Genomic DNA, 23,581 nt, shown 5'->3' on the forward strand with positions numbered 1-23,581 from the left:
AAACTGTACCACAGCGTGACTTCTCTCTCTACCCAGTCCTACTTCTGTTCCTTCCCTTTCACAGGTGTTAGTCCAAAAGCCCTCCCTAATAAATACCCGACATGCTAATCTACATCTCAGAGTCTGCTTCGCGGGGTACCTGCCAACAACTTCCTTCAGAACCACAAGCAAAATGCCAGAAAATCTCTGTATTCAGCGAACCATCACAACCTACAGTTGAGTTAGTTCACAAATGTTATTATTCCACCATTTATTTACTCACAGTTCATCCCCCAAAGACATTTTCAAAAATTCATGCCGATCTTTAGGGTTTAAACTACAGCCAAGCTAAAACTGAAAATATGTTTTCTCCCAAGTCCTGAACATACAGATTCTGATCCTGATTTACACATGGACACAAAAGGTCAGCCACGTTTGGCCAAGACACTCCCACTCCCTAAACTCTCTGAAGGATTTAGTCTCTCACTTTGGCAGCCAAAGATATCAAAATGGACTTTCTTGCTAGATAAAAGTTTGGGGGACCCTAAAAAGCTGGAACCAGAATCAGACAAAATGAAGGCTTTACTACACCACCTGCAAATTTTAGCAAACAGATGCTGAAATGACATTTGTGCAGAGTTGGCCACAAGACATCATGTGGCCCACAGAAATGTCGGGAACTGGCATGCTGTCTGACCCTGGCAGTAGTCCTGCCCCCCGACCTCTGAGCACATACAGGCTCCCTTCTTGCTCTCTCACTATACTGCCTTCCCTGCTCTTCTTTTTCTCCAAAGCAGAGGCTTACGGAATCCAAAAGACCTGGATGCCATTCAATCCTCATGACATATTAGCTATGTGAACTTGAAGAAGGGATTACCTGAGTTTCATTTTCCTTACCTGCAAAAACGGAGATAAAACAAAACAAAAAACTTCTCTGGTGCAGTTGACAGGAAGGAAAACATTAAGCCCACTGTCAGAGTGACGCAGAGCCAGGCAGAGCCATACAGAGCACGTCATAGCACCGTGCTTCATGTTAACGGGAGCCAGCAGTGGTCCTCACCTTTGCTGCGCAGTGGAATTGACTGGGGAACTTCAAAAGTACTGAAGCCGGGACAACACCCCCAGAGAGTCTCATATAATTGGTTGGGGATACTGAAGCATCAAAAATATTTAAAGTTGGGGTGCCTGGCTGGCTTAGTCAGTAGAGTGTGTGACTCTTGATCTTGGGGTTGGGAGTTCAAGCCCCATATTGGGTGGAGAGATTACTTAAAAATAAAATCTTTAAAAAAAATATTTAAAGCTCTCCAGATGATTCTAAGGTGCAGCCAAGGTTGAGAACTACTGCTTCCTGCAGATTCTTTTACATAAGCCACGTAACTACCCTATGAGTTTAGTGCAATTATCCATCCTCCCCTCATTTTTACACACAAGGAAATTGAGGTTTAGAAAGGTTAGAAGATTACTCAAGTGTACTACAGTATTAAGGGGCAAAGCTGAGAGCTGAATTCACACAGTATGATTTCTAAGACCTTACTGCCATCAGCACACTGCTGTGCTACCACCCCACCTACTGAATGTGGAGAACCTTCCAGCATGGCTTTGAGCGTACAGAAGATACTCCACAATTGGTAGCTAATTTGTTCTTTGCTTTTTAGCTTTCCCCCTCTCCATTCTCTGCTCTTCCCAATCGCCACCTGAAATATTGCTTGCAGTTGATGAAGAGTGAGGGATGGATTCGACTTAGAAGCATAGTCCAGAAGGATCTAGGAAAAAACTATCTTTTCCTTCTCCTCCCCTTCCTAAAACTAGGCCATGAGCACACACTTACTTTCTGTTTAAAATGTTTTGAGATAATTATTACAGATACTATACTGGAAATATCAGAGCTCAAGCCCTGCATCAGGCTCTGTGCTGACAGCTTGGAGCCTGGAGCCTGCTTAGGATTCTGTGTCTCCTTCTCTCTCTGCCTCTCCCCCACTTGTGCTCTGTCTCTCTGTATCAAAAATAAATTTAAAAAAAAAAAGTGTTCCTCCTACCAAAAAAAAAAAAAAAAAATCGGAAACCCAAAAGAAAGTTTTTCCACCACCCCTTCTCAAGTCTAAGTCAATGTTTCATTTGCTTATGTTAATGTCTAGGCCTTGTCCATGAGGATATATGGTTTTTACAATTACAAAATCATAATTATATATTCAGATTTGTCTGTTCACATTATGCCATGTACATTTTTCCAAATTTGTTTTATAAGCCAATTAAATCTCCTAATACAGCTCTGCAGATAATGAAGATAATTTCCTACATAAGTAGGCCTAAGATATTTTCATTAAAAGTGTCCCTCCTACTTGGGGCGCCTGGGTGGCTCCTAAGCATCCGACTTCGGCTCAGGTCGTGATCTCGCAGTTTGTGAGTTCGAGCCCCACGTCGGGCTCTGTGCTGACAGCTCAGAGCCTGGAGCCTGCTTCAGATTCTGGGTCTCCTTCTCTCTCTGCCCCTCCCCCACTTGTGCTCTGTCTCTATCAAAAATAATTTTTAAAAAAAGTGTTCCTCCTACCAAAAAAAAAAAAAAAAATTAGCCTTAGTACTGTGAAAACTGATATAAAAGTTTGTAACCATGTAAAAGTCACAGGACATGACATTTGCCTTCCTTTATTTGCTATGCGTGGCTCAGTGCCCACATACCTTGCCCCCATCCCTGGAACCAAAGCAAGTGCTCAAAAAATACATGATGCATGAACAAATGATACTTTTCCTGGCTGAACAGTAAATGTGTAAAATCAGACTTCTTAGGAGACTCCAAAGTGAAGCCTGAAAACTGAGCAGAGTGAACAAGAGCAAAGCGAGCAGGAAAACAGCCGGAAACCCATGGTAAAGGCCAGCTACATTAGCCAGGAGGAAACATGTGGTTTCCTGAATTGCACCCGTGCAAGGCCATCAACCTTTGAGGCATGACATGTAAACACTGCCAAGGATCTTCAGCTCTCTCTTCAGTCACTCTTTGGAGTTCTTTGTAAAAGCTGCTTACACTTTTGGGCTCTTTTCTCCCTGTGCACTAATCTTGGAAGGAGCACAGAGGTGGAGGCAGCTGCAACGGAAGAATAAGGCTTCAAAGAACTGGAGTAGGTATGCTTCAGAGAACCCCCTGGTCAATGTCCTTAGAAGAGGGTTCTTAAGCTAGGCCTCCTCTGGGCACCACCGTGGGATTTCAGGAAAATGGTAACATGTGCAATTAGTATAAATTGTGAGTGTGTGTGTTTGTGTGTATGTGTGTCTGTCTGGCTTTCTGTCTGGAAAGGAGACTTCAGATGTCATCAGATTTTGCTCTTGATTTTAGAGCATGCTCCTTCTTCTCCACCTCATCAACTCAAGTGAGACTCTTCTAAACCCATCATTCTTTATCAAGAGCTGGAGGTGGGGATGAATGGGAGAAGGTGGAAGCCAGGGAACTCACCCTGTGTAAGGCCTTCTATTAAATGAGTCAACAGATGAGAACAGATTCAAGAGTGCCTAACATGTATAAGGTCCCATAAACGTTGTTATTATTACTCTCTGCCAAACACTTTGGGCTTTTGCAACTTCACAACCACCCTAGAGGGCAGCATAAATCCCATATTCTATTTACAAGGAGATTTACTTAGGGTGATAGAGTAAACTAACCCAGTGCCACAGCTATCCAATTCCAAAACTATCCAATTCCAAAGCATGGACTCTTCATCTCCACCCCACAGCCCAAATTACCGGCCACACTTTCAGTCTCGGGGTGACCTCTCTAGCCACCCTTAAGGCTTTCACATTGAAAGCTCGAGAGTCTTGCTCTTTCCCTGAGTCCAGCATCAAAACAGGCACTGAGCCTAAGAATGAGCTTCTTTAAGCCAAGCCATAATCTCTCCTTGCTTGCATAATATGGTCCCAGTAATCCTACTCAAATTCCACCCTCAAAGCCAGTTGTTCACCCAGTTTATCAAGGGCTAAATAAGAAAGAAATCACATGTATCACAATGAATTCCCTTGCCTCTACTGATACAGCCAAGTCAAAGGCCAGAAAGGAAATGTTTTCTGGTAGTCACAAACCAGAGTGAGAAAGCTCTAAACAAAGCCTACTGGTTTCTGGTTTCAAAACCCAGGCTAGGGGCGCCTGGGTGGCGCAGTCGGTTAAGCGTCCGACTTCAGCCAGGTCACGATCTTGCGGTCCGTGAGTTCGAGCCCCGCGTCAGGCTCTGGGCTGATGGCTCGGAGCCTGGAGCCTGTTTCCGATTCTGTGTCTCCCTCTCTCTCTCTGCCCCTCCCCCGTTCATGCTCTGTCTCTCTCTGTCCCAAAAATAAATAAAAAACGTTGAAAAAAAAAATTAAAAAAAAAAAAAAAAAAAAAAAAAACAACAAAACCCAGGCTAAAAACTGCAGTTAAATATCAGCTACTAAAACAGCCTTCCCCAAGCAGGTGAAAATCCTGACAACTGCATTGCACTGATCACTACCTAGGTGTCTGCACTTTACAGATGTTGTCCCTATGCCTCAAAAGAGCCAAGCATGCTGGCAAGGTGTTACTTCTAGAGAAGTTAAGCAAGGCTCTCAGGGTCACAAAGGCAGTGAGTAGCAGAATCAGGACTCAAACTCAGGTCTGTATGAGAACAGCATCATTGGTTTTAACCATACTCTTCCTACCGTCTACACAACCACTGTGAGTCATGGTACCCAGGGCCAGCATCTCCTCTTGTTTTTTTTCTGGATCTACTTCCCTGATATCTAGCCGACCTCTCAAGGGGAGAAGTCAATGAAGCAAGACGGATGGACTCTATAAATAGAAGATCTGCGTTTCAGGTCCAGTTCTGCCATTTCCTGGCTCTGTAACCTTGGATAGAGAACACTTAACCATCCAAGGTCTCAGTTTCCTCACCTGTGCAGTGAAGATCACTGTTCACATTGCACAGACCTGGAAAACAATGCGAGCTAAGGCTTAAGTATTATGCAAATGTAAGTTACCCTTACTCCTACTTAACCCACTAATTCAACAACTACTAGTAGCCCTTTCTCAGCCTCCCCTCCAAGCTCATCTCAGAGTTCGTCTTGGGCACCACCAGAGTCCCGCCACCATCTCCTCCTCACGCCCCTCGCCCCTCTCCTCCCTGTTGGCTGCTACTTAATCTCCCTCCACTTCAGCAGCTCTCTCGCCTCGTCGGAAAGACCGGCCTTGGATGCTAGGACTTCTTTCTTTCCACTCTGGGCTTGCCTCTCCTCAGGACGTCAGGGCAGCCACCTCTGCGCGGCTGCTGCGGGTTCCACAATGCCCGCGCGGGGTGCGCACGCGGCCGCGCATCCCGCCCCGAGGGGCGGGGTGTGACCAGAGAGTTTACATAGGAGGTGCCGGCAGTAGGGAACACCCCTCCGCCCGCGGAGCTTCCTCTGCAGCGCAGCCTGTTGGTCGGGGCCGCGCGCGCGCGCGGAGCCGCCGGGGGTTCCCGCCCGCGGACACCTGGGCCCTGGCTCTGCCGCAGCCCCGCCTGACCGCCGCGCCACCAGCCATGCGGCAGCCGCTCTACCGCTGCTACAACGTCACCTCCGTGGAGAAGGGCTACTCGGCGACCATGGGCGGGGTGCTTTTCAGCGCGGGCCTCCTGGGCAACCTGCTGGCGCTGGGGCTGCTGGCTCGCTCGGGGCTGTGGTCTTGCCCGCCGCGCACGCCGCCCTCGGTCTTCTACGTGCTGGTGTGCGGCCTGACGGTCACAGACTTGCTGGGCAAATGCCTCGTGAGCCCCTTCGTGCTGGCCGCCTACGCGCAGAACCGGAGCCTGTGGGGACTGGCGCCCGCGTCGGACAGCTCGCTGTGCCAAACCTTCGCCTTTTTCATGTCTTTCTTTGGGCTCGCCTCCACGCTGCAGCTCCTGGCCATGGCCCTGGAGTGCTGGCTCTCCCTGGGGCACCCCTTCTTCTACCGACGGCACATCACCCTGCGCCGCGGCGCGCTGGTGGCGCCCGTCGTGGGCGCCTTCTGCCTGGCTTTCTGCGCGCTGCCCTTCGCGGGCATCGGGAAGTTCGTGCAGTACTGCCCCGGCACCTGGTGCTTCATCCAGATGGTGCACGAGGAGCGTTCGCCGTCGGTGCTGCGCTACTCAGTGCTCTACGCCAGCCTTATGGCCATGCTGGTCCTCGCCATCGTGCTGTGCAACCTGAGCGCCATGCGCAACCTCTACGAGATGCACCGGCGGCTGCGGCGGCGCCCGCGCTCCGGCACCAGGGACCGCGCGGAGCCGGGCGCGGGCGAGAAGGAGGCGGCTGTGAAGCCCCTGGAGGAACTGGACCACCTGCTGTTGCTGGCCCTCATGACGGTGCTCTTCACTCTGTGCTCCCTGCCTTTAATAGTGAGTCGCTGCGCGCCGAGGCTGCGGTTGCGGGACCGAAGGGTGGAGCGCGTTGGACGCCGCGCAGGAGGAGTTGCGCCCTGGGCCCCGAGGGTTTGTTGGTGCGCTCCCCAGATCAGGTCCCCTCCACAGCCCCGAGGACACAGAACCGAATTTGTTGAGCCAGAAGAGGCGGAAACAAAGAAAGAAAGGCAAAGACGGAGTCTGAAAGTGTCTCCCTAGTTCCGCAGAACCTCTCCAGTTAGCAGTACCCTCTCCTCTCTCCTTCCCTCTGGGAGGATCTCGGGGCTATTTTAGCACCTCAGAATTTGAGGAGCAGAATTTGGTTCCTCTTTCCAGAGGGCTAGGTAATGTTATATTTCGTAGACCCGCCCATAATTTTAGTGGCGTCAGAAATGGGCGAATGCACCTGGGAGTTTTTCCCCAGGTGTTGGCGTGGAAAGAATAAGGGAAGGTGTAATCCTGCCAAAACCTGCCAGAGTGATTTGCAGAGATGAGAGACTAAAGATAGATTTAGTTTTTAAAAATTCTCAAGTAATCTTTGAGGAGTGGCAGCTGCTGTTCCCGGTTGGGGGGGGGGCGGGGTGCGGGTGGCGATAGAGGCAGAGGGGCTGTTTGGACAGGCAGGTGTGTACTCAAGGTTCAGCCTGTCGTTTTGACAACCTGCCTTGACAGGTTTTGTTTTTATCTTGGCAGGCGAGGTGATGGGAAAGCCATTATCTCCGGTTTCAGTTTACTAATGGGGGTGGTGGTGGAGATAGAAGTACCTGGTAGCTGTGAAGGTGTTTCCTCCTGGGATCCCGGCCAAGACATTTTAGGAGCAACCGAGGTTGAGAGAACTTTTTCAGGGTTGCTCCTCTCCCTTTCCCCATCCTCAGTGTCCTTGTTCAACATGATATACATTTAAGTAAATTCATTGCCAGTTCAATGCCTTTGAAGGCTGAGACGTCTGTGAGTAGGTAGCAATGTAGCAATTTTGGATGTTATTTTTAAGATTGGAGGAAAGTGGAATATAATGTAATTTTCCTTAAATGAAGGCCTTAACGTGTGGGAAAAGAGTTGTCTGTGACATCATCATGCAGGGTTAAGCTAAGAATTCCCCCAAAGAAATAAATACATCTATATAGAAGGAGATCAGGTATAGGCATAGATATGTAACAGTGGTTCTGAAACGTTGGCTGGCTCAAAATCACCAACAGAGCTTTTAAAATCATAGATGGCAGGGCGCCTGGGTGGCTCAGTCAGTTGAGCCTTGGACTCTTGATTTTGGATGTCGTGATCTCAGTTTGTGGGTTCAAGCTCCATGTCAGGCCCTGTGCTAACAGCGTGGAACCTGCTTGGGATTCTGTCTCCCTCCCCCCCCACCACCCTCTCTCTCTCTGCCCCTCCCCGACTTGCTCTCTCTCTCAAAAATAAACCTAAGGGAAAAAAAAAAAAAACCCACAGATGCCTGGGCCCTATCCCCCATCGTTTCTAATTCAGATGTTTTTGAAGAATTCTTATTTATTTTTTTACTTATTTATTTTTGAGAGAGGGAATGAGAGAGTGCAGTGGAGGGAGAGAGAGAGAATCCCAAGCAGGCTTCACACTGTCAGTGCAGAGCCCAACGCAGGGCTGTATCCCACAAACCATGAGATCATGACCTGAGCTGAAACCGAGAGTCCCACTTTCAACTGACTGAGCCACCCAGGCGCCTGAAGAATTCTTATTCTTAACAAGTTCCCGGGTGAGGTGAAAGGGGCTGATCCAGGGATATCATCTGGAGAACCATACTCTAAAACAGGAATTGGCAAATCACAGCCCACAGTCCAAATCCATCCTGCCCACTGTTTTTGCACAGCTGTGGAATTAAGAATAGTTTTTACAAAGTAACTGATTTTACAAATCAATTTGATGGTAGTATGCAGGAACTCTAAACCCCAATTAACTCAAATACTGTTCCAAGAAAAAAAAGACTTTCATTTTTCTCAATAGTAGACATCAATTACCCCAAAAATGTACTTAATTATTATACATTTTTAATTTCATCAGTGAAAATTGTGGAAATGTGTTTTCTTGTTATATAAGTACCTACCAAATACTCACTATTTGCCTCTTGACCTGTAAAATGTAAAATATTTACTGTTGGACCCTTTACAGAGAAAGTTCACAGACTCCTGCTCTAAAGTAATAGCCTTACTTACCTGCGCTGTGAAAAAGCAGACAATAGCCAAATGCATGGATGTTATGTCCTCATTTTGAATGTTTTAGTAACAATAATGTCGGAAAGAACATAATACAGCATAATACACAAGAGCATTGCATTTGGACATGTCTCTCAGGGGAATTGAATAACTTATACAGGATTGTGAGGATGGAAGGAAATAATGGATTTGAAAATGATTTTAGGGATGCCTGGGTGGCTCAGTTGGTGAAGCGTCCAACTCTTGATTTTGGCTCAGGTCATGATCTCAAGGTCGTGAGATCAAACCCTGTGTTGGGGCTCTGGACTGGGTGTGGAGCTTGCCTAAGATTGATTCTCTTCTCTCCCTGGGCTCCTGGGTGGCTTAGTTGGTTAAGCCCCTGGCTCTTGATTCCAGGTCAGGTCAGGATTTTGAGGTTTGTGAAATCAAGCCCTGCATTGGGCTCTGCACTGACAGCACAGAGCCTGCTTGGGATTCTTTCTCTCTCCCTCTCCCTCTGCCCATCCCCCTCCCCCACCCCACTCATGTGCTTGCATTCTCTCATGCTCTCTCTCACTAAAAAGAAATGAGAAAAGAAAATAAAATTATTTTAATTAAAAACTTGTAAAGTTCCAAAGATATTCAATGCAGATACGTGTGGAGTTTGGTAAGTTCTTTATAGATTTTTGATACTAACCCTTTATCCAATATGTCATTTGCAGATATCTTCTCCCATTCCAATGGTTGCCTTTTAGTTTTGTTGATTGTTTCCTTTGCTGTGGAGAAGCTTTTTATCTTGATGAGGTCCCACTAGTTCATTTTTGCTTTTATTTCCCTTACCTTTGGAGACATGTCAAGTAAGAAGTTGCTCTAGCCGAGGTCAAAGAAGTTGCTGCCTATGTTCTCCTCTAGAATTTTGTTGCTTCCTCACATTTAGGTCTTTCATCCATTTGAATTTATTTTTGTGCATGGTGTAAGAAAGTGGTCTAGTTTCATTCTTCTGCGTGTTGCCATCCAGTTTTCCAGCACCATTTGTTGAAGAGACTGTCTTTTTTCCATTGGATATTCTTTCCTGCTCTGTTGAAGATGAGTTGACCATATAGTTGTGGGTCCATTTCTGGGTCTTCTATTCTGTTCCATTGTTCTATGTGTCTGTTTTTGTGTCAGTACCATACTGTCTTGATGACTACAGCTTTGTAATATATCTGGAATCGTGATGCCTCCAGTTTTGTTTTTCTTTTTCAAGACTGCTTTGGCTATTTGGGGTCTTTTGTGGTTCCATACAAATTTTAGGATTGTTTATTCTAGCTCTGTGAAAAATGCTGGTAGCATTTTGATAGGGATTTCATTGTATGTGTATATTGCATTGGGTCATATAGACATTTTAATAATGTTTGTTCTTCCAATCCATGAGCATGGAATGCTTCTCCATTTTTTTGTGTCCTCTTCAATTTCTTTCATAAGTGTTCTATAGTTTTCAGGGTATAGATCTTTTGCCTCTTTTATTAGGTTTATTCCTGGGTATTTTATTGTTTTGGTTGAGAATTTTTGCATCCATATTCATCGGGGAGATTGGCCTGTAATTCTCCTTTTTAGTGGGGCCTTTGTCTGGTTTTAGCATCAAGGTAATGCTGGCCCAATAGAATAAGTTTGGAAGTTTTACTTCTATTCCTGTTTTTTGGAACAGTTTAAGAAGAATAGATGTTAACCCTTCTTTAAATGTCAGGTAGAATTCCCTGGGAAGCCATTTGGCCCCGGACTCTTGTTTGTAGGGAGATTTTTGAATACTGATTGAATTACTTTGCCAGTTATGGGTCTGTTCAAGTTTTCTATTTCTTTCTGTTTCAGTTTTGGTAGTTTGTGAGTTTCTAGGAATTTGTCCATTTCTTCCAGATTTCCCAGTTTGTTGTCATAGAATTCTCTTACACTTGTTTGTATATCTTGGTTTTGGTTGTGATCTCTCCTCTTTCATTCGTGATTTTATCTATTTAGGTCCTTTCTCTTTTCTTTCTGATAAGTCTGGCTAGGGATTTATCAATTTTGTTAATTCTTTCAAAGAACCTTCTCTTAGTTTCACTGATCTGTTCTACTGGTTTTTGTTGTTGTTGTTTGTTTCTATATCGTTTCTGCTCTAATCTTTGTTATTTCCCTTCTTCTGCTGGTTTTAGGCTTTATTTGCTGTTCCTTTTCTAGCTCCTTTAGGTGTAAGGTTAGGTTGTTTATTTGGGGCCTTTCTTGCTTCTTGAGATAGCCCTGAATTGCAATGTACTTTCCTCTTAGGATTGCCTTGCTGAATCCCAAAGGGTTTGGACTGTCGTGTTTTCATTTTCATTTACTTCCATGTATTTTTAATTTCTTCCTTAATTTCCTGGTTGACCCATTCATTCTTTAGTAGGGTGTTCTTTAACCTCCAGGTATTTGAGGACTTTCCAAATTTTTTCTTGTGGTTGACTTCAAGTTTCATAGCATTGTGATCTGAAAATATACAGGCATGATCTCAATCTCTTTTTACTTATTGAAGGCTTATTTGTGACCCAGTATGTGATCTATCTGGAGAATGTTCCATGTGCACTCAAGAAGAATGTGTATTCTGCTTTAGGATGAAATGTTCTGAGTATATCTGTTAAGTCCATTTGTGTCATTCAAAGCCATTGTTTCCTTGTTGATTTTCTGCTTAGATGATGTGTCTATTGTTGTAAGTGGGGTGTTAAGGTCCCCTACTATTATTGTATGATTATCAATGATTTTCTTTGTGTTTGTTATTAATTGGTTTATGTATTTGAGTACTCTCAAGTTGGGGGCATACGTATTTACAATTGTTTGATTTTGATGGATAGATCCCTTAATTATTATATAATGTCCTTCTTCATCTCTTGTTATTGTCTTTGGTTTAAAACCTAATTTGTCTGATATAAGTATGGCTACTCTGGCTTTCTTTTGACATCCATTAGCATGATAGATGGTTCTCCATCCTCTCACTTTCAATCTGCAGGTGTCTTTAGGTCTAAAATGAATCTCTTGTAGGTAGCATATAGATGGATCTTGTTTTTTTGTTTTTTTTTTTTACGCATTCTGATACTCTGTGTCTTTTGTTTGGAGCATTTAGTCCAGTTACATTCAGAATGATTGTTGAAACATGTTGAGTTTAGTGTCATTGTGTTGTTACCAGTGATGCTCTCTGGTCCTTTATAGTCTTTGTTCATTTTGGTCCTTTTTTCCCCAAAGAGTCCCCTGTAAAATTTCTTGGAGGGCTGGTTTAGTGGTCATAAACTCCTTTAGTTTTTGTTTGTCTGAGAGATTCTTTATTTCTCCTATTTTGAATGACAGCCTTGCTGGATAGAGTATTTTTGGCTGCATATTTTTCTGATTCAACACATTGACTGTATCTTGCCACTCCTTTCTGGCCTGTCAAGTTTTTTCGGACAGATCTGCTGCAAACCTGATCTTTCTTCCCTTGTAGGTTATGGACTTTTTTCCCCCTTGCTGCTTTCAGGATTCTTTCCTTGTCTGTGTATTTTGTGAATTTGGCTATGGTATATCTTGTCAATGGCCAGCTTTTATTGAATGTAATGGGAGCCTCTATGTTTCTTGGATTTTGATGTCTGTGTCATTTCCCAGATTAGGGAAAATTTCAGCTATAATTTGCTCACATAAACCTCCTGCCCTTTTTTCTCTCTCTTTGTCTTCTGGGATTCCTATGATATAAATATTATTACGTTTTAATAAAGCATTGAGTTTCCTAAGACTGCCTTTGGGATCCCTGATCTTTGATTTCCTCTTCTTTTCAGCTTCATTTTTTTCTATAATTTTATCTTCTGTATCATTAATTCACTCCTCTGCCTTGTCCATCCTCATTTTTATGACCTCCACTTGGGTTTACATCTCAGTTATAGCATTTTTAATTTCAGCCTGACTAGATTTTAGTTCTTTTATCTTTGAAGAAAGGGACTTTCTGGTGTCTTCTCTGGTTTTTTCAAGCCTAGTTAGCATCCTTATAATCATTTTAAATTCTAGTTCAGACATCTTACTTATATCTGCATTGATTAAATCCCTGGCTGTCATTTCTTCCTGTTTTTTCTTTTGAGGTGAATTCCTCTGTCTTGTCATTTTGGAGGAAAGAAAAACAATAATAGAGTGAAATAAAAATTTTTAAATTTAAAAACAAATAAAGAAAGCTAGATCCTAGATGTGTTTTGGTGTGCTTGTTAAGAGAAGCTTGATAGAAAAAAAAGAGAAAAGAGAAAAAAAATTTAAAAATAAAATAAAATAATTTTGCTCTTCCTGCATCCAAGAAACCAATAAAAGAAAATCAACAAAAACAGAAGCAACAACAACAAAAAGAACAAACAAACAAAACCCAGATGAAGCTAAATCCAGTTTCCCCTAAGGCTGAAACTTTGCAGCAGTCTATGATCAGCAGAGTAAGTGGGTGGAAGGGATTTGTGCGGTTCTTCTGGGGGAGGGTCTTGCCATGCTGCAGCCAGGGCAGACTTTGGAAACAGGGCAGTCCCAGGAAACAGGCCACCAGCAGCGGCAGCAGCTCAATGCCAGGGTTTGCTGCCCTCAGTCCTTATCTTTGTTCCTTTATAGTTGAACCTGGCAGCTTGATGGTGCCTGCCGGGTCTTTTGCCTTCAGAGAGGCTGTATCACCTCTACCAAATGCACTCCAAGCAAGGAAACCATTTCTTTCTTTTTATTTATTTATTTATTTATTTATTTATTTATTTTATTTTTTTTAATATATGAAGTTTATTGTCAAATTGGTTTCCATACAACACCCAGTGCTCATCCCAAAAGGTGCCCTCCTCAATACCCATCACCCACCCTCCCCTCCCTCCCACCCCCCATCAACCTTCAGTTTGTTCTCAGTTTTGTTTTTTTTTTTTTTTTAATTTATTTTTGGGACAGAGAGAGACAGAGCATGAACGGGGGAGGGGCAGAGAGAGAGGGAGACACAGAATCGGAAACTGGCTCCAGGCTCCGAGCCATCAGCCCAGAGCCCGACGCGGGGCTCGAACCCAGGGACCGCGAGATCGCGACCCGGCCGAAGTCGGACGCTTAACCGACTGCGCCACCCAGGCGCCCCTGTTCTCAGTTTTTAAGAGTCTCTTATGCTTTGGCTCTCTCCCTCTCTAACCTCTTTTTTTTTTTTTTCCCTTCCCCTCCCCCATGGGTTTCTGTTAAGTTTCTCAGGATCCACATAAGAGTGAAACCATATGGTATCTGTCTTTCTCTGTATGGCTTATTTCACTTAGCATAACACTCTCCAGTTCCATCCACGTTGCTACAAAGGGCCATGTTTCATTCTTTCTCATTGCCATGTAGTACTCCATTGTGTATATAAACCACAATTTCTTTATCCATTCATCAGTTGATGGACATTCCGGCTCTTTCCATAATTTGGCTATTGTTGAGAGTGCTGCTATAAACATTGGGGTACAAGTGTCCCTATACATCAGTAGTCCTGTATCCCTTGGGTAAATTCCTAGCAGTGCTATTGCTGGGTCACAGGGTAGGTCTATTTTTAATTTTTTGAAGAATCTCCGCACTGTTTTCCAGAGCTGCTGCACCAGTTTGCATTCCCACCAACAGTGCAAGAGGGTTCGCAAGGGAACCATTTCTTACTGAGCAACCCAGGGGGTCCTCAGACCCCACTGCCCATGGCTCTACTCCCATTCCTTGCCAGAGCACCACCAGTGGCTGACCTCTAAACCTCAGACTCTGTGCTCTGCTGTTTATAAGAAACTGGTGGTATTGAAACCGTCTCCTCCCCTGCCCCCAATGCCGTCAGTAGTTCTGGGGGACAGTTTTCTTGTGCAGTTCCCTGTCCATATTTTTACTGCTTCTCTCTGCTGCTTTCAGGGGGAGTGCTTTCTTGCACAAACCCGATATGCTGTTCTGTCTCCCCCTCTTTCTCCTCTCTCTGAATACTTCTGCGGCACCCCTCTGCGGCACCATGGCTCTTCTCTCCCCTGATTCACCTCTCCACACCATGTACCCTGCTGTGTTCTCTCCCTCAAATTACGCAGATTGTTCTGTTAATCCTCAGATCTGTTTCCTAGGTGTTCAGAATGGTTTGATGTTGAGCTAGTTGTGTTTGCAGGAGGAGACAAGCCCACGGTCCCCTTACTACTCTGCCATCTTAACTCCTCCCCCTGAGCATTATTTTCTAATGCAGTGGTTTTCTAACATTTTTTTAGTCTAAAGACCCCTTTTCACTCTTAAACATTATTAAGGATACAAAGAACTTTAATTTTTGTAGATTATATCTATTAGTATTTATCATATTAGAAATTTTAAATAAGAAAAATTTTAAATATTGCAAAACAAGTTAACAAAATGTACTTACTTCTTGTGTTTCTGTATTGGTGTAAGGAAATCTTGGGGCTTTCACGAAGATATAATGAATGATAATAAAATTCTAGAGATTATAGAAGATAAAATGAAAGAAAAAGCATGTTAGGAGCACAGAAGTACTGAGAACATTCTCTGAAAATATACGTATGTGTATATCCAAAATCAACTACCTAAGAAATGTCTAGCAAACACAAGAATACACAGTATATATTCCATTGGAGTGATGATGCCATTGGAGCCATTGGAGTGATGATGTCATTACACATCAGGTATCCTTGGTAACACTTACTGTACACCTAGGAGTGAAAAAGGCAAATAAATCTTTTTTATGATATTGTACCTTTTTAATGATATGATACCCTGAAGACACACTGAACAGGTATTGGAAACCCCCACACTTTGAAAATCACTCTCCTAAGGAATGGGCCTGGTGACTGGGAAAAATAAAGGCTATATGTGAAGGGAGAAAAAAAAACCCTTGCTCATAACATGAATATTATATTTCATTAAGCCAGCGAAAAATTTATTGAGATTTGATTTTTTAAGTTAATTTTGCTATAATGCTGCATTAGAGCAAGATACTTAACCAAACTGAATTTTCAGATTTCCATTATGAAAACTTTTTTTGGAAGAAAATATAGAGACTATGGGATGGGCTTTAGAAGAAGTTTGTAGCACATTCTCTAATGCATGTAACATATTTTCATCAAAATTCATTTTACCTTAGAGACCCACAATGTATTGGAGGTTGGTAGGGGAGCAGGGATGGATGGAAGAGGGATCTAATGATAGATCAGCCATAATAGCTGAGAAGTTTATAGGCCAGATAAAGATAAGGACGAGCTTGTATAATTGCATATATCAGAATCCATGGAGTCAGAGAAGTGATAGAGGACATCCTGCCTGTATTGAGAGAACTCATGTGTATATTTCATTTTGGTGGGCAAACAGAATGGGTAGGATGCTCCTTTCAAAGGAGGCTGTTAGAGGTGGGCAAAACATGGGTCCAGGGGAAAGAGTTGAAAGTGGGTTTAAAGGGGCTAGTGCAGAGGACAAGGTCTGGGTGTTGTGATGGATAAACTGGATAGAAGGGGCATTAGAATCCAGAGAGCTCTCCTCAGCAGGGATGTCCAGCTACTTACGTCTCCAGCAAGTTGGCAACATAGCATTTTTTTCCTGGACTCTTAAGTCCAGTAGAGGGAGTTCTTCTCATACCAATTCACTGTGTAAATTGAACTACTTTAAACATGAGGGGTGTATACTCTGAGGTTATTCATTATTCTGGCCATCTTTTATAGGAGCAGTTTATAAAGTATGTTCTAGAGAATATTACTGAGCAACAGAGAGGTTTTGAAAGTCTAAATTGTGTTTAAATTGGTATCTCTTAGAATTAATATAATATGTCGTAAATGAATACATTTGTCACATTTTTAGTAAACTCAAAAAATAAAAATAAAATAAAAAGCCAGGTATACATTTCTAATATAAATCAAGTGACTTGAAAATATGATTAACCTAATAATATGCGATAGAACAGACATGGACAAATACTGCATAGAAGTAAAATGGTTTGTTTTAGTTATGTAAATCTCATTTAGTTACTCAGCTCCCAACTAATAAAGTATTATGACATAGTTAAAATTATATTTTGCTGTACTCCACTTTGAGGAGAAAGGAACAAATGTAAAAACAGACTTACATAAAGTATTTGCTTTTCAAATCAACTTACTGTTGACCATTTATCAAATTCAGCATGTATCTGGTACAAACAACATTCAGTGCTGTAATTCACTGTGGGGATATAAAATGAGAAAAATATCACATCTGCCCGCATAAGCTATAATACAGGACAAGGGATGGAGTGATTGGGGCCATAAGGGAGTTTAGAGGAGAAAAGGTATTGCTACTAATGATAAGATAATAATACTGGCAAATTTTTGAGTTCTTACTGTGTGCTAAGACCTGTTGTAAAGGTTTTACTCGTATCATCTTATTCAAACTTCAAAACAGTCATGGAAGGTAGGTACACTTATCCCCATTGTATAGGTGAGAAAATGGAATAACTTGCCTGATTTCACACAGCCAAGTGAGGGTTCCATCCAACCTCATGGTCAGACTCTAAAGCTAATGGACTTAGCCACTACCTCAAAGCCCCCGAAGGGCTTAATGTTTGAGATGGACCTTGAAAGGAGCTAGGATTTGAGCATGTAAAATCCAAAAGGTTTTAAAGTAAAATGCTCAGTTTTCACAGTTTTGAAATGGAGATAATGATTGTAATGGATTTTTTTGAGGATGAAATGAAGTTTTAAAAGTGAAATGCTTAGAACAGTGCTGCTCTACATGGGCACTAACCATTATTATTACTATTAGTATTATTAGTCAGTGACGATGGGAGAGGGCATTCAGATATAAGTGTAACTTCTTTTTTATTTTTAAAAAATGTTAATTTATTTGAGAGAGAGGAAGAGTACACACATGTGGACAGCGGAGGGGCAGAGAGAGATAAAGAGAGAGAGAATCCCAAGCAGGCTCCATGCTGTTAGAGTAGAGCCTGACTCAGCGTTCCAACCCACAAACCATGAGGTCATGGCCTGAGCCAAAATCAAAAGTCGATGCTCAGTCAGCTGAGCCACCCAGGCATCCCTAAGTGTATCTTCTTAAGTGCAGTAGATGGGAATGTCTGAGCCCATTGAAATGCTCTATAGAAAATAGAGTAAAAAGTAAGAAAGCAATTACAGGAAGACACATCTCATATTCCTTGATTGCACTGAATGGGTCTGGGCTGGACAATTATTCATAACTCCTCCCAGTAATGTTGAGTTTACATGCTTTCTGTCCCATTTGAGTCCATTTTGTCCCATTATGGATTTAGACTCTCAATAGGCATAGGAAATATAACGGCTGGCCTCCAGCAGAGTGGGAGACAACGATAGTGCTGGCTGAAGTGTTGGCCATGGTGGCTCAACAGGAGGAAAAGCCATGGGATGGGACAATTTGCAGGGCTCCAAGGAGGTCAGCACCTCGGGGAAGATCAAGACAATATGAGTGGTCAGGCACAAGTAAGTAGCCTTATATTTCTGTGTGTGTGTGTGTGTGTGTGTGTGTGTGTGTGTATCCTAGTCTGAAAAGAGGATGTCAACCACAGAAAGGTAAGCATCTATCCTAAGAATAAGTAATTCACGTGAGTTGAACAGGTCCTTGTGTAAGTCTCCTCCTATCTTCCCACTGAAGTATTTCCTGTCTCCTCGTTGATTAAAAGTTTCTGTTTCATTGTTGTCTCCAAACATGCAACATTTCACAAATGAGGCTTGATTCTGGGCTAATAAAAGGACAGAAAGCAGGCAGAAGAAAAAAAAGGAAAACCAGAGAAAAGAGAATCTCTGTGTTTATGGAAACGTGGTGACCCTCTTTGTAAAAGATTTGGTGGCCTGGATTTGTCCCATGTCAGCTCTTCCTCTGTACAGCCTGGCAGGGACCTGGAAACCCCAGCCCTGCAGCATCACAGCAAGTAGAGCAGCCTTCAGGGACTTAGACCCCTCTCCCAGAAGCACTCGCTTCCACTGAGCCTTCAGGTCGACCTTGCACCTTCCAAACTCCTTACTTATTCCTATCAGCGGCAGTGGTCTTTGCTGCTTGTAATTGTACCAAAAATGAATATTCCAAGCCAAGTTGCCATGTTCCTAAAAAATTAATGTTTCTAAAGTGAGGTAAGTGAATTTATTTCTACCATCAGCCTTTCAGTGTCATAATAGGATGTTTTTCTTTAAAACAGTATCGTGCTTACTATGGAGCATTTAAAGCGGTCAATGAGGAAAACGGCACCTTTGAAGAAATGGAAGACCTCCGAGCCTTGCGTTTTCTATCTGTAATCTCCATTGTGGACCCTTGGATTTTCATAATTTTCAGAACACCGGTATTTCGGATGTCTTTTCACAAGATTTTCATAAGGCCTCTTATGTACAGAAATTGGTATAACAAGTCCTGCCAAACTAACATGGAGTCCAGTCTGTGACAGTGTTTTACCATCCAGTCTCTGGTAAGCTGAGGAATATGTCACATCTTCTGTCAAAGAACCATGATTAAAAAAAAAAAAAAAATTTACAATTTAAAAGCTATCTCCCATAACAAAACATCTAAATGTGTTTTCAGAAATATTTGATAACATCTTTAACAATCTGTGGTCACTCTAGTCACAAACCAGTTCAGTCGATTTTTTCATCTTGAGTTATGAACAGCAACTACAATTTCATGTAGTGTAACCAACGTTAACAGTCTTCAAGCGAGGATATTAATTGTTCCAACATTTGGGCGTGGCGTCCCTAATGTTTTAGAGAGAATAATGACACTCCTGGGTGTTTATTTGGATTCCGGTAGAAGCACCATTGTTTACAGTTATGTGATGTGTGTTCTTAAAATTTCTTATCCTATTCATTTCTGGTGAAATCTGATTTGTTTATTTTGTATCCTAATTGCCTGAATTAGAGATGCTCCGCAGAGAAGTGAGGTGGGAAGTGCAGCCAGGTCAGGGTTTGGACAGGCCTTTGCCAGCCACCCTCTGGAATGGTGCTCACTGCTTCATGTGGAGAGGTGGTCCGTAAATAAGTAGACATGAGGCAAGATGTGGCTGTGGTCCCCAGCCTAGAGAAGAAAAACTCGTTTTTATCTTTTGAAGTCTAGTATTCAGGTAGGGATGTCAGTAGGAATCGAAATTTGGGAGTGGGTTACAAAATGTTTCAATTTTTGGAAACTTCATTTTATATGTTTATCATATTGATTGATTCTTTGCAGGAGGGATTTATGTTTCTTTGAAAAACGGTGACATATGACTTCCCAGAGAGTCGTGTTCACTGCGTTTGGCTGTGTGAAGCAGCAGGGCATTTGGCACAGAGAAAAGCCCACCCAGGACTCCCCTAACCTCAGTTGAGGATCATGTCAACAACCTTAACATCCACCTATTAACAGCCATATTTTGCTCTTTGTGGGAACTGTAAGATCATATTGAGGTCCCTGAGAGCTATGCTTTCAAAACTGGAGCAGGATGTGGCTCAGATGGAGCACAAGTGAGCACTTTAATCGTATGTTTAAATGTTTACAAAGGTTAGCAACACTATGGCCAGAAGGGAAACGTGGGGGAAATATGGTTGCAGCTAATAAGCCAAACAAAAACCTCTAAATCCAGCTTGTAGGTAAGAACTTGCACTTTTGGTAAAAGAACACTTGGGGGCTGTCAGAGAGGTTTCATCACCTCTGGGGTCCTTTTGTACCCCAACACACTCAGAGACTCCGAGCTGGAAACCTGGCTACATTTGAATAGTCCCAAGATCCCCACTCAGCCATCCCTTCCAAAGACAAGAGTGTTTGTCTGTCTTATTTCCAGTTGAGCAGCAACCCCATTTTTCATCTCTGGTTTATCTCAGAGATGTATTAACCTGGATATATATGTGTGTTTGTTTGTTTTTGGTACAGCAGAACTGTGAAATGACCAAATTAGGAATATACAAGTTGTAATTTGAGAGGATGACTTCATGAAAAATGCACTTGTTCTCAAGTTTAACTTTCATTTGTATATTTAACAGGTAAATACATATGTGTTTTATTTTCAGAGGAGATGCCTCTTTTTTTAAAATTTTTTTTTATGTTTATTTATTTCTGAGACAGAAAGAGACAGAGCATGAGCAGGGAGAGGGGCAGAGAGAGAGGGAGACACAGAATCAGAAGCAGGCTCCAGACTCTGAGCTGTCAGCACAGAGCCCGACGTGGGGCTCGAACTCACAGACTGCGAAATCATGACCTGAGCTGAAGTCAGTCGCTCAACTGACTGAGCCACCCAGGCGCCCCAGGAGATGCCTCTTTTATTGTGCTCTCCTTTTGGAAGGTGTGCTATAATAACTGTCAAGATAATTTGATAAGGTCTTACATGAATCAATAAACATAATTTTATAATATTTTGCAGAGGAAGTTTCTTTAAATGAAAGGAAGAGGTTAGTTTTTTTTTTTTGAATAAACAGTTGCCAGTGTATTTCTTTCTCCAGTGGTTTAATAGTGTGAATTTTTATATGCTCTTCTATTAGCATTTATATTAGTCTACACAAGTTTGCATAGCTTTATCCAAGGACTTAGTGATCCTTTCTGTTTAATACAAAGTGTAGATATACCATCATGATGAAATCCAAGTTAAGTTAGAAGTCCATTCTTCAATTATTTTTATTTCTTTTCATTTATTCATTATGTCATTAAATAAGTCTTAATTGGCACATACATTGTGCCAGGCAATTGGTTAGGTGCTGAGGAAAAGAATACCTAAGACTCAGTCCTGGCCCATGAGTTTTTCATTGTGTAATAGGGGAGACAGTCATGTAAACAGTTACAATAGCATTTAGAAGTCCCAGGAGTAAATGCACACACGGTCCAGTTAGAAAATGAGGTCTGAACTTGGGGTTGGGTGTGAGATCATCAGGAGAACTTCTCCAGGACAAGATGCTTAAATCAAGTGTTGAAAATGAGTAGGAAGTTTGGCTCTGACTGAATGCCGGACGAAGACCCCAAGAGACAGTTCACAGAAGAGGAACTGCATGTGGTTCATAAATGTAGAAAAATTTCCAACCTCACCCAAGAAATGCAAAATTAAAATGAAATTGTCAAGGACTAAACCAAAAAAAAAACAAAAACAAAAAACCTGAGTCTCAATAACAGAGAAACTTTTATTAAACAAGAGGAACGTGGCTGGTGAGTTTGTAAATTTGACTACCTTTTCTGGATAGCAACCTGACAGCACATATCAAGAACCTAAAAGTGTTCTTTTCTACCATTCTAGTAATTCCACTCTAGAATTGCCTAGAATAAACAGAAGGGCTGTCATGGCGATGTGCTAAACTCTTCTTTGTAACATTATTTATAATCAGGAAAAAATGAAAAGGAAACCATCTAAAGACCAAAACAAGGGTTAAACAAACTTTTCAGATATACTAGAGAGTTCACCTTTGAACGACACAGGTTTGAACTATGCGGGTTCACTTATTTGTGGATTTTTTTTCTCAACAAATATATTGGAAAAAATTTTTGGATGTTTGCAATAACTTGAAAAAAACCTCACAGTTAAACTGTGTAGACTAGAAATACAAAAAAAAATTTAAGAAAAAGTTATTATTGTAAGAATACAGTATGTAACACATATAACATACAAAGTATGTGTTAATTGACTGTTTATGTTATCTGTAAGGCCTCCAGTCAATAGTAGGCTATTGGTAGTTAAGTCCTGGGGGAGTCAAAAGTTACACACAAGTTTTTGACTATAGCTCCAGCTCCTTGTGTTCAAGGATCAATTGTATACACACACACAAACATGAGAATTATGCCATCATAAAAAAAAGATGTTTTCAAATAATTTATAGAAGTTCAGAAGGAATCTTACAATGTAACATTAGATGAAAAAAGCATGATACAGATTTTTAGGTATGACCCATAAATATACATGCATAGAAAATAGTTTGAAAAAATAAAGAATCAGAAGTGTGAACATAGTTAACCTTTTAATATGGACTTTTCCCCATAATTCTTTGCATTTTCCAAGTTTTAAAATAAGGCCATGTTTCTTTTACATAAAATTATTTTTTTACAAAAATAACTAGAAATTGACCAAGCAAACATGGGGGATAGGCATGAAGGAAAAGCTTCCTATTTTTTTTTAATATTTATTTTTGAGAGAGAGAGAGACACTCTCCTGAGTGCAAGTGGGGGGAGGGGCAGATAGAGGGGGAGACAGGAAATCCCAAGTGGGCTCTGTGCTAACATCACAGTTTCACAGTTTTGTGAACTCGTGAAACACCAGATCATGACTTAAGCTGAAATCAAGTCAGACATTTAAGCAACTGAGCCACCCAGGTGCCTTGGAAGAGCTTTCTAGTCTAAAGGAATAGTATGTGCAAAGCCACACAGTAAAGGAGTGTGGCATGTCCAGGCTTAGTTTGTAGCTCCATTTGGCAGAAGCTTGGGAATTGTGAGCAAAGGTGGCAAAAAAGCTGAAAAGAGAGGCAGGTTTTAAATCATGTAGAGTGTTGGGTGCAGTGGTGGAGGGTTGGAGACCTTGAAGCCAGTGTGCAAACAGAGTAGAATATGAGGAAGATCATGCTGGTGCCATGCACTGTGGACGGGACAGATGGGGCACCAGATGGTGTGAGAGAGGGAGTGCTGGGGCCCCAGGTGGTTGTACGGTCTGTGCACTCCACCAGAGCGCTGGCTAAGTGGATGGGTCTGAAATACAGCCCTGGGCCTGCTCACCTGGCTGTGGGCTGCATCAGCTCAGAGGAACGGGCTTTTTATGATCTTTCTACTAGGACGGGGACAAAGACGGTGTATGTGCAGGCCTGGGAGTGTCCTGTTGCCAAGGAGGGAAAGAGGTGAGGAGGAGCTGAACTCAAGCACTGAACTCAAGATGAATCACACAGCTCTTTCATAGGTAGAGCTGACAGGAAGGATTCCAACTTATTCAGTCATGCCTTTTGTTTTGCTTTCAGTGGTGTATCGGGCCATTTTCTGCTTCTTAGTTTCAGGATACTCAAGGGCAAGTTAGGAAAGGGGACAATTCTGAAAAAATTCCCCCCACCCTTTCTTATTACATTCCCAGTTTATCTGGACAGAGGATTGCAGCTACTGATTCCCACAAAGTTTCTGAGCTACCTGTGGATTTTAATTACATACTACCCAGCCAAGTTAATAAAAGGCCACCTGTTAGGA

The 23,581-nt window shown here is 42.3% G+C and overlaps 1 protein-coding gene across 3 annotated transcripts in view; it reads left to right on the forward strand.

Moving 5' to 3' along the window:
- The first annotated feature begins 5,397 nt into the window (after positions 1-5,397).
- Positions 5,398-23,581, forward strand: part of PTGDR (prostaglandin D2 receptor) — a 58,956-nt gene continuing 40,772 nt past the window's right edge. Inside the window, exons 1-3 of one of the 3 annotated variants that reach the window (XM_042943242.1) lie at positions 5,398-6,329; positions 18,621-18,884; positions 20,507-20,545. In XM_042943242.1, the coding sequence (XP_042799176.1) occupies positions 5,493-6,329; positions 18,621-18,860 (1,077 nt within the window). In that variant the 5' untranslated portion in view covers positions 5,398-5,492 and the 3' untranslated portion in view covers positions 18,861-18,884; positions 20,507-20,545. Of the gene's footprint in view, positions 6,330-18,620; positions 20,451-20,506; positions 20,546-23,581 lie in introns of those variants that run through there. The other 2 variants (XM_042943241.1, XM_042943240.1) reach the window with 2 other exon arrangements.

The sequence above is a fragment of the Panthera leo genome, chromosome B3 (genome assembly GCF_018350215.1).
Source record: "Panthera leo isolate Ple1 chromosome B3, P.leo_Ple1_pat1.1, whole genome shotgun sequence".
Classification (NCBI taxonomy): domain Eukaryota; kingdom Metazoa; phylum Chordata; class Mammalia; order Carnivora; family Felidae; genus Panthera; species Panthera leo.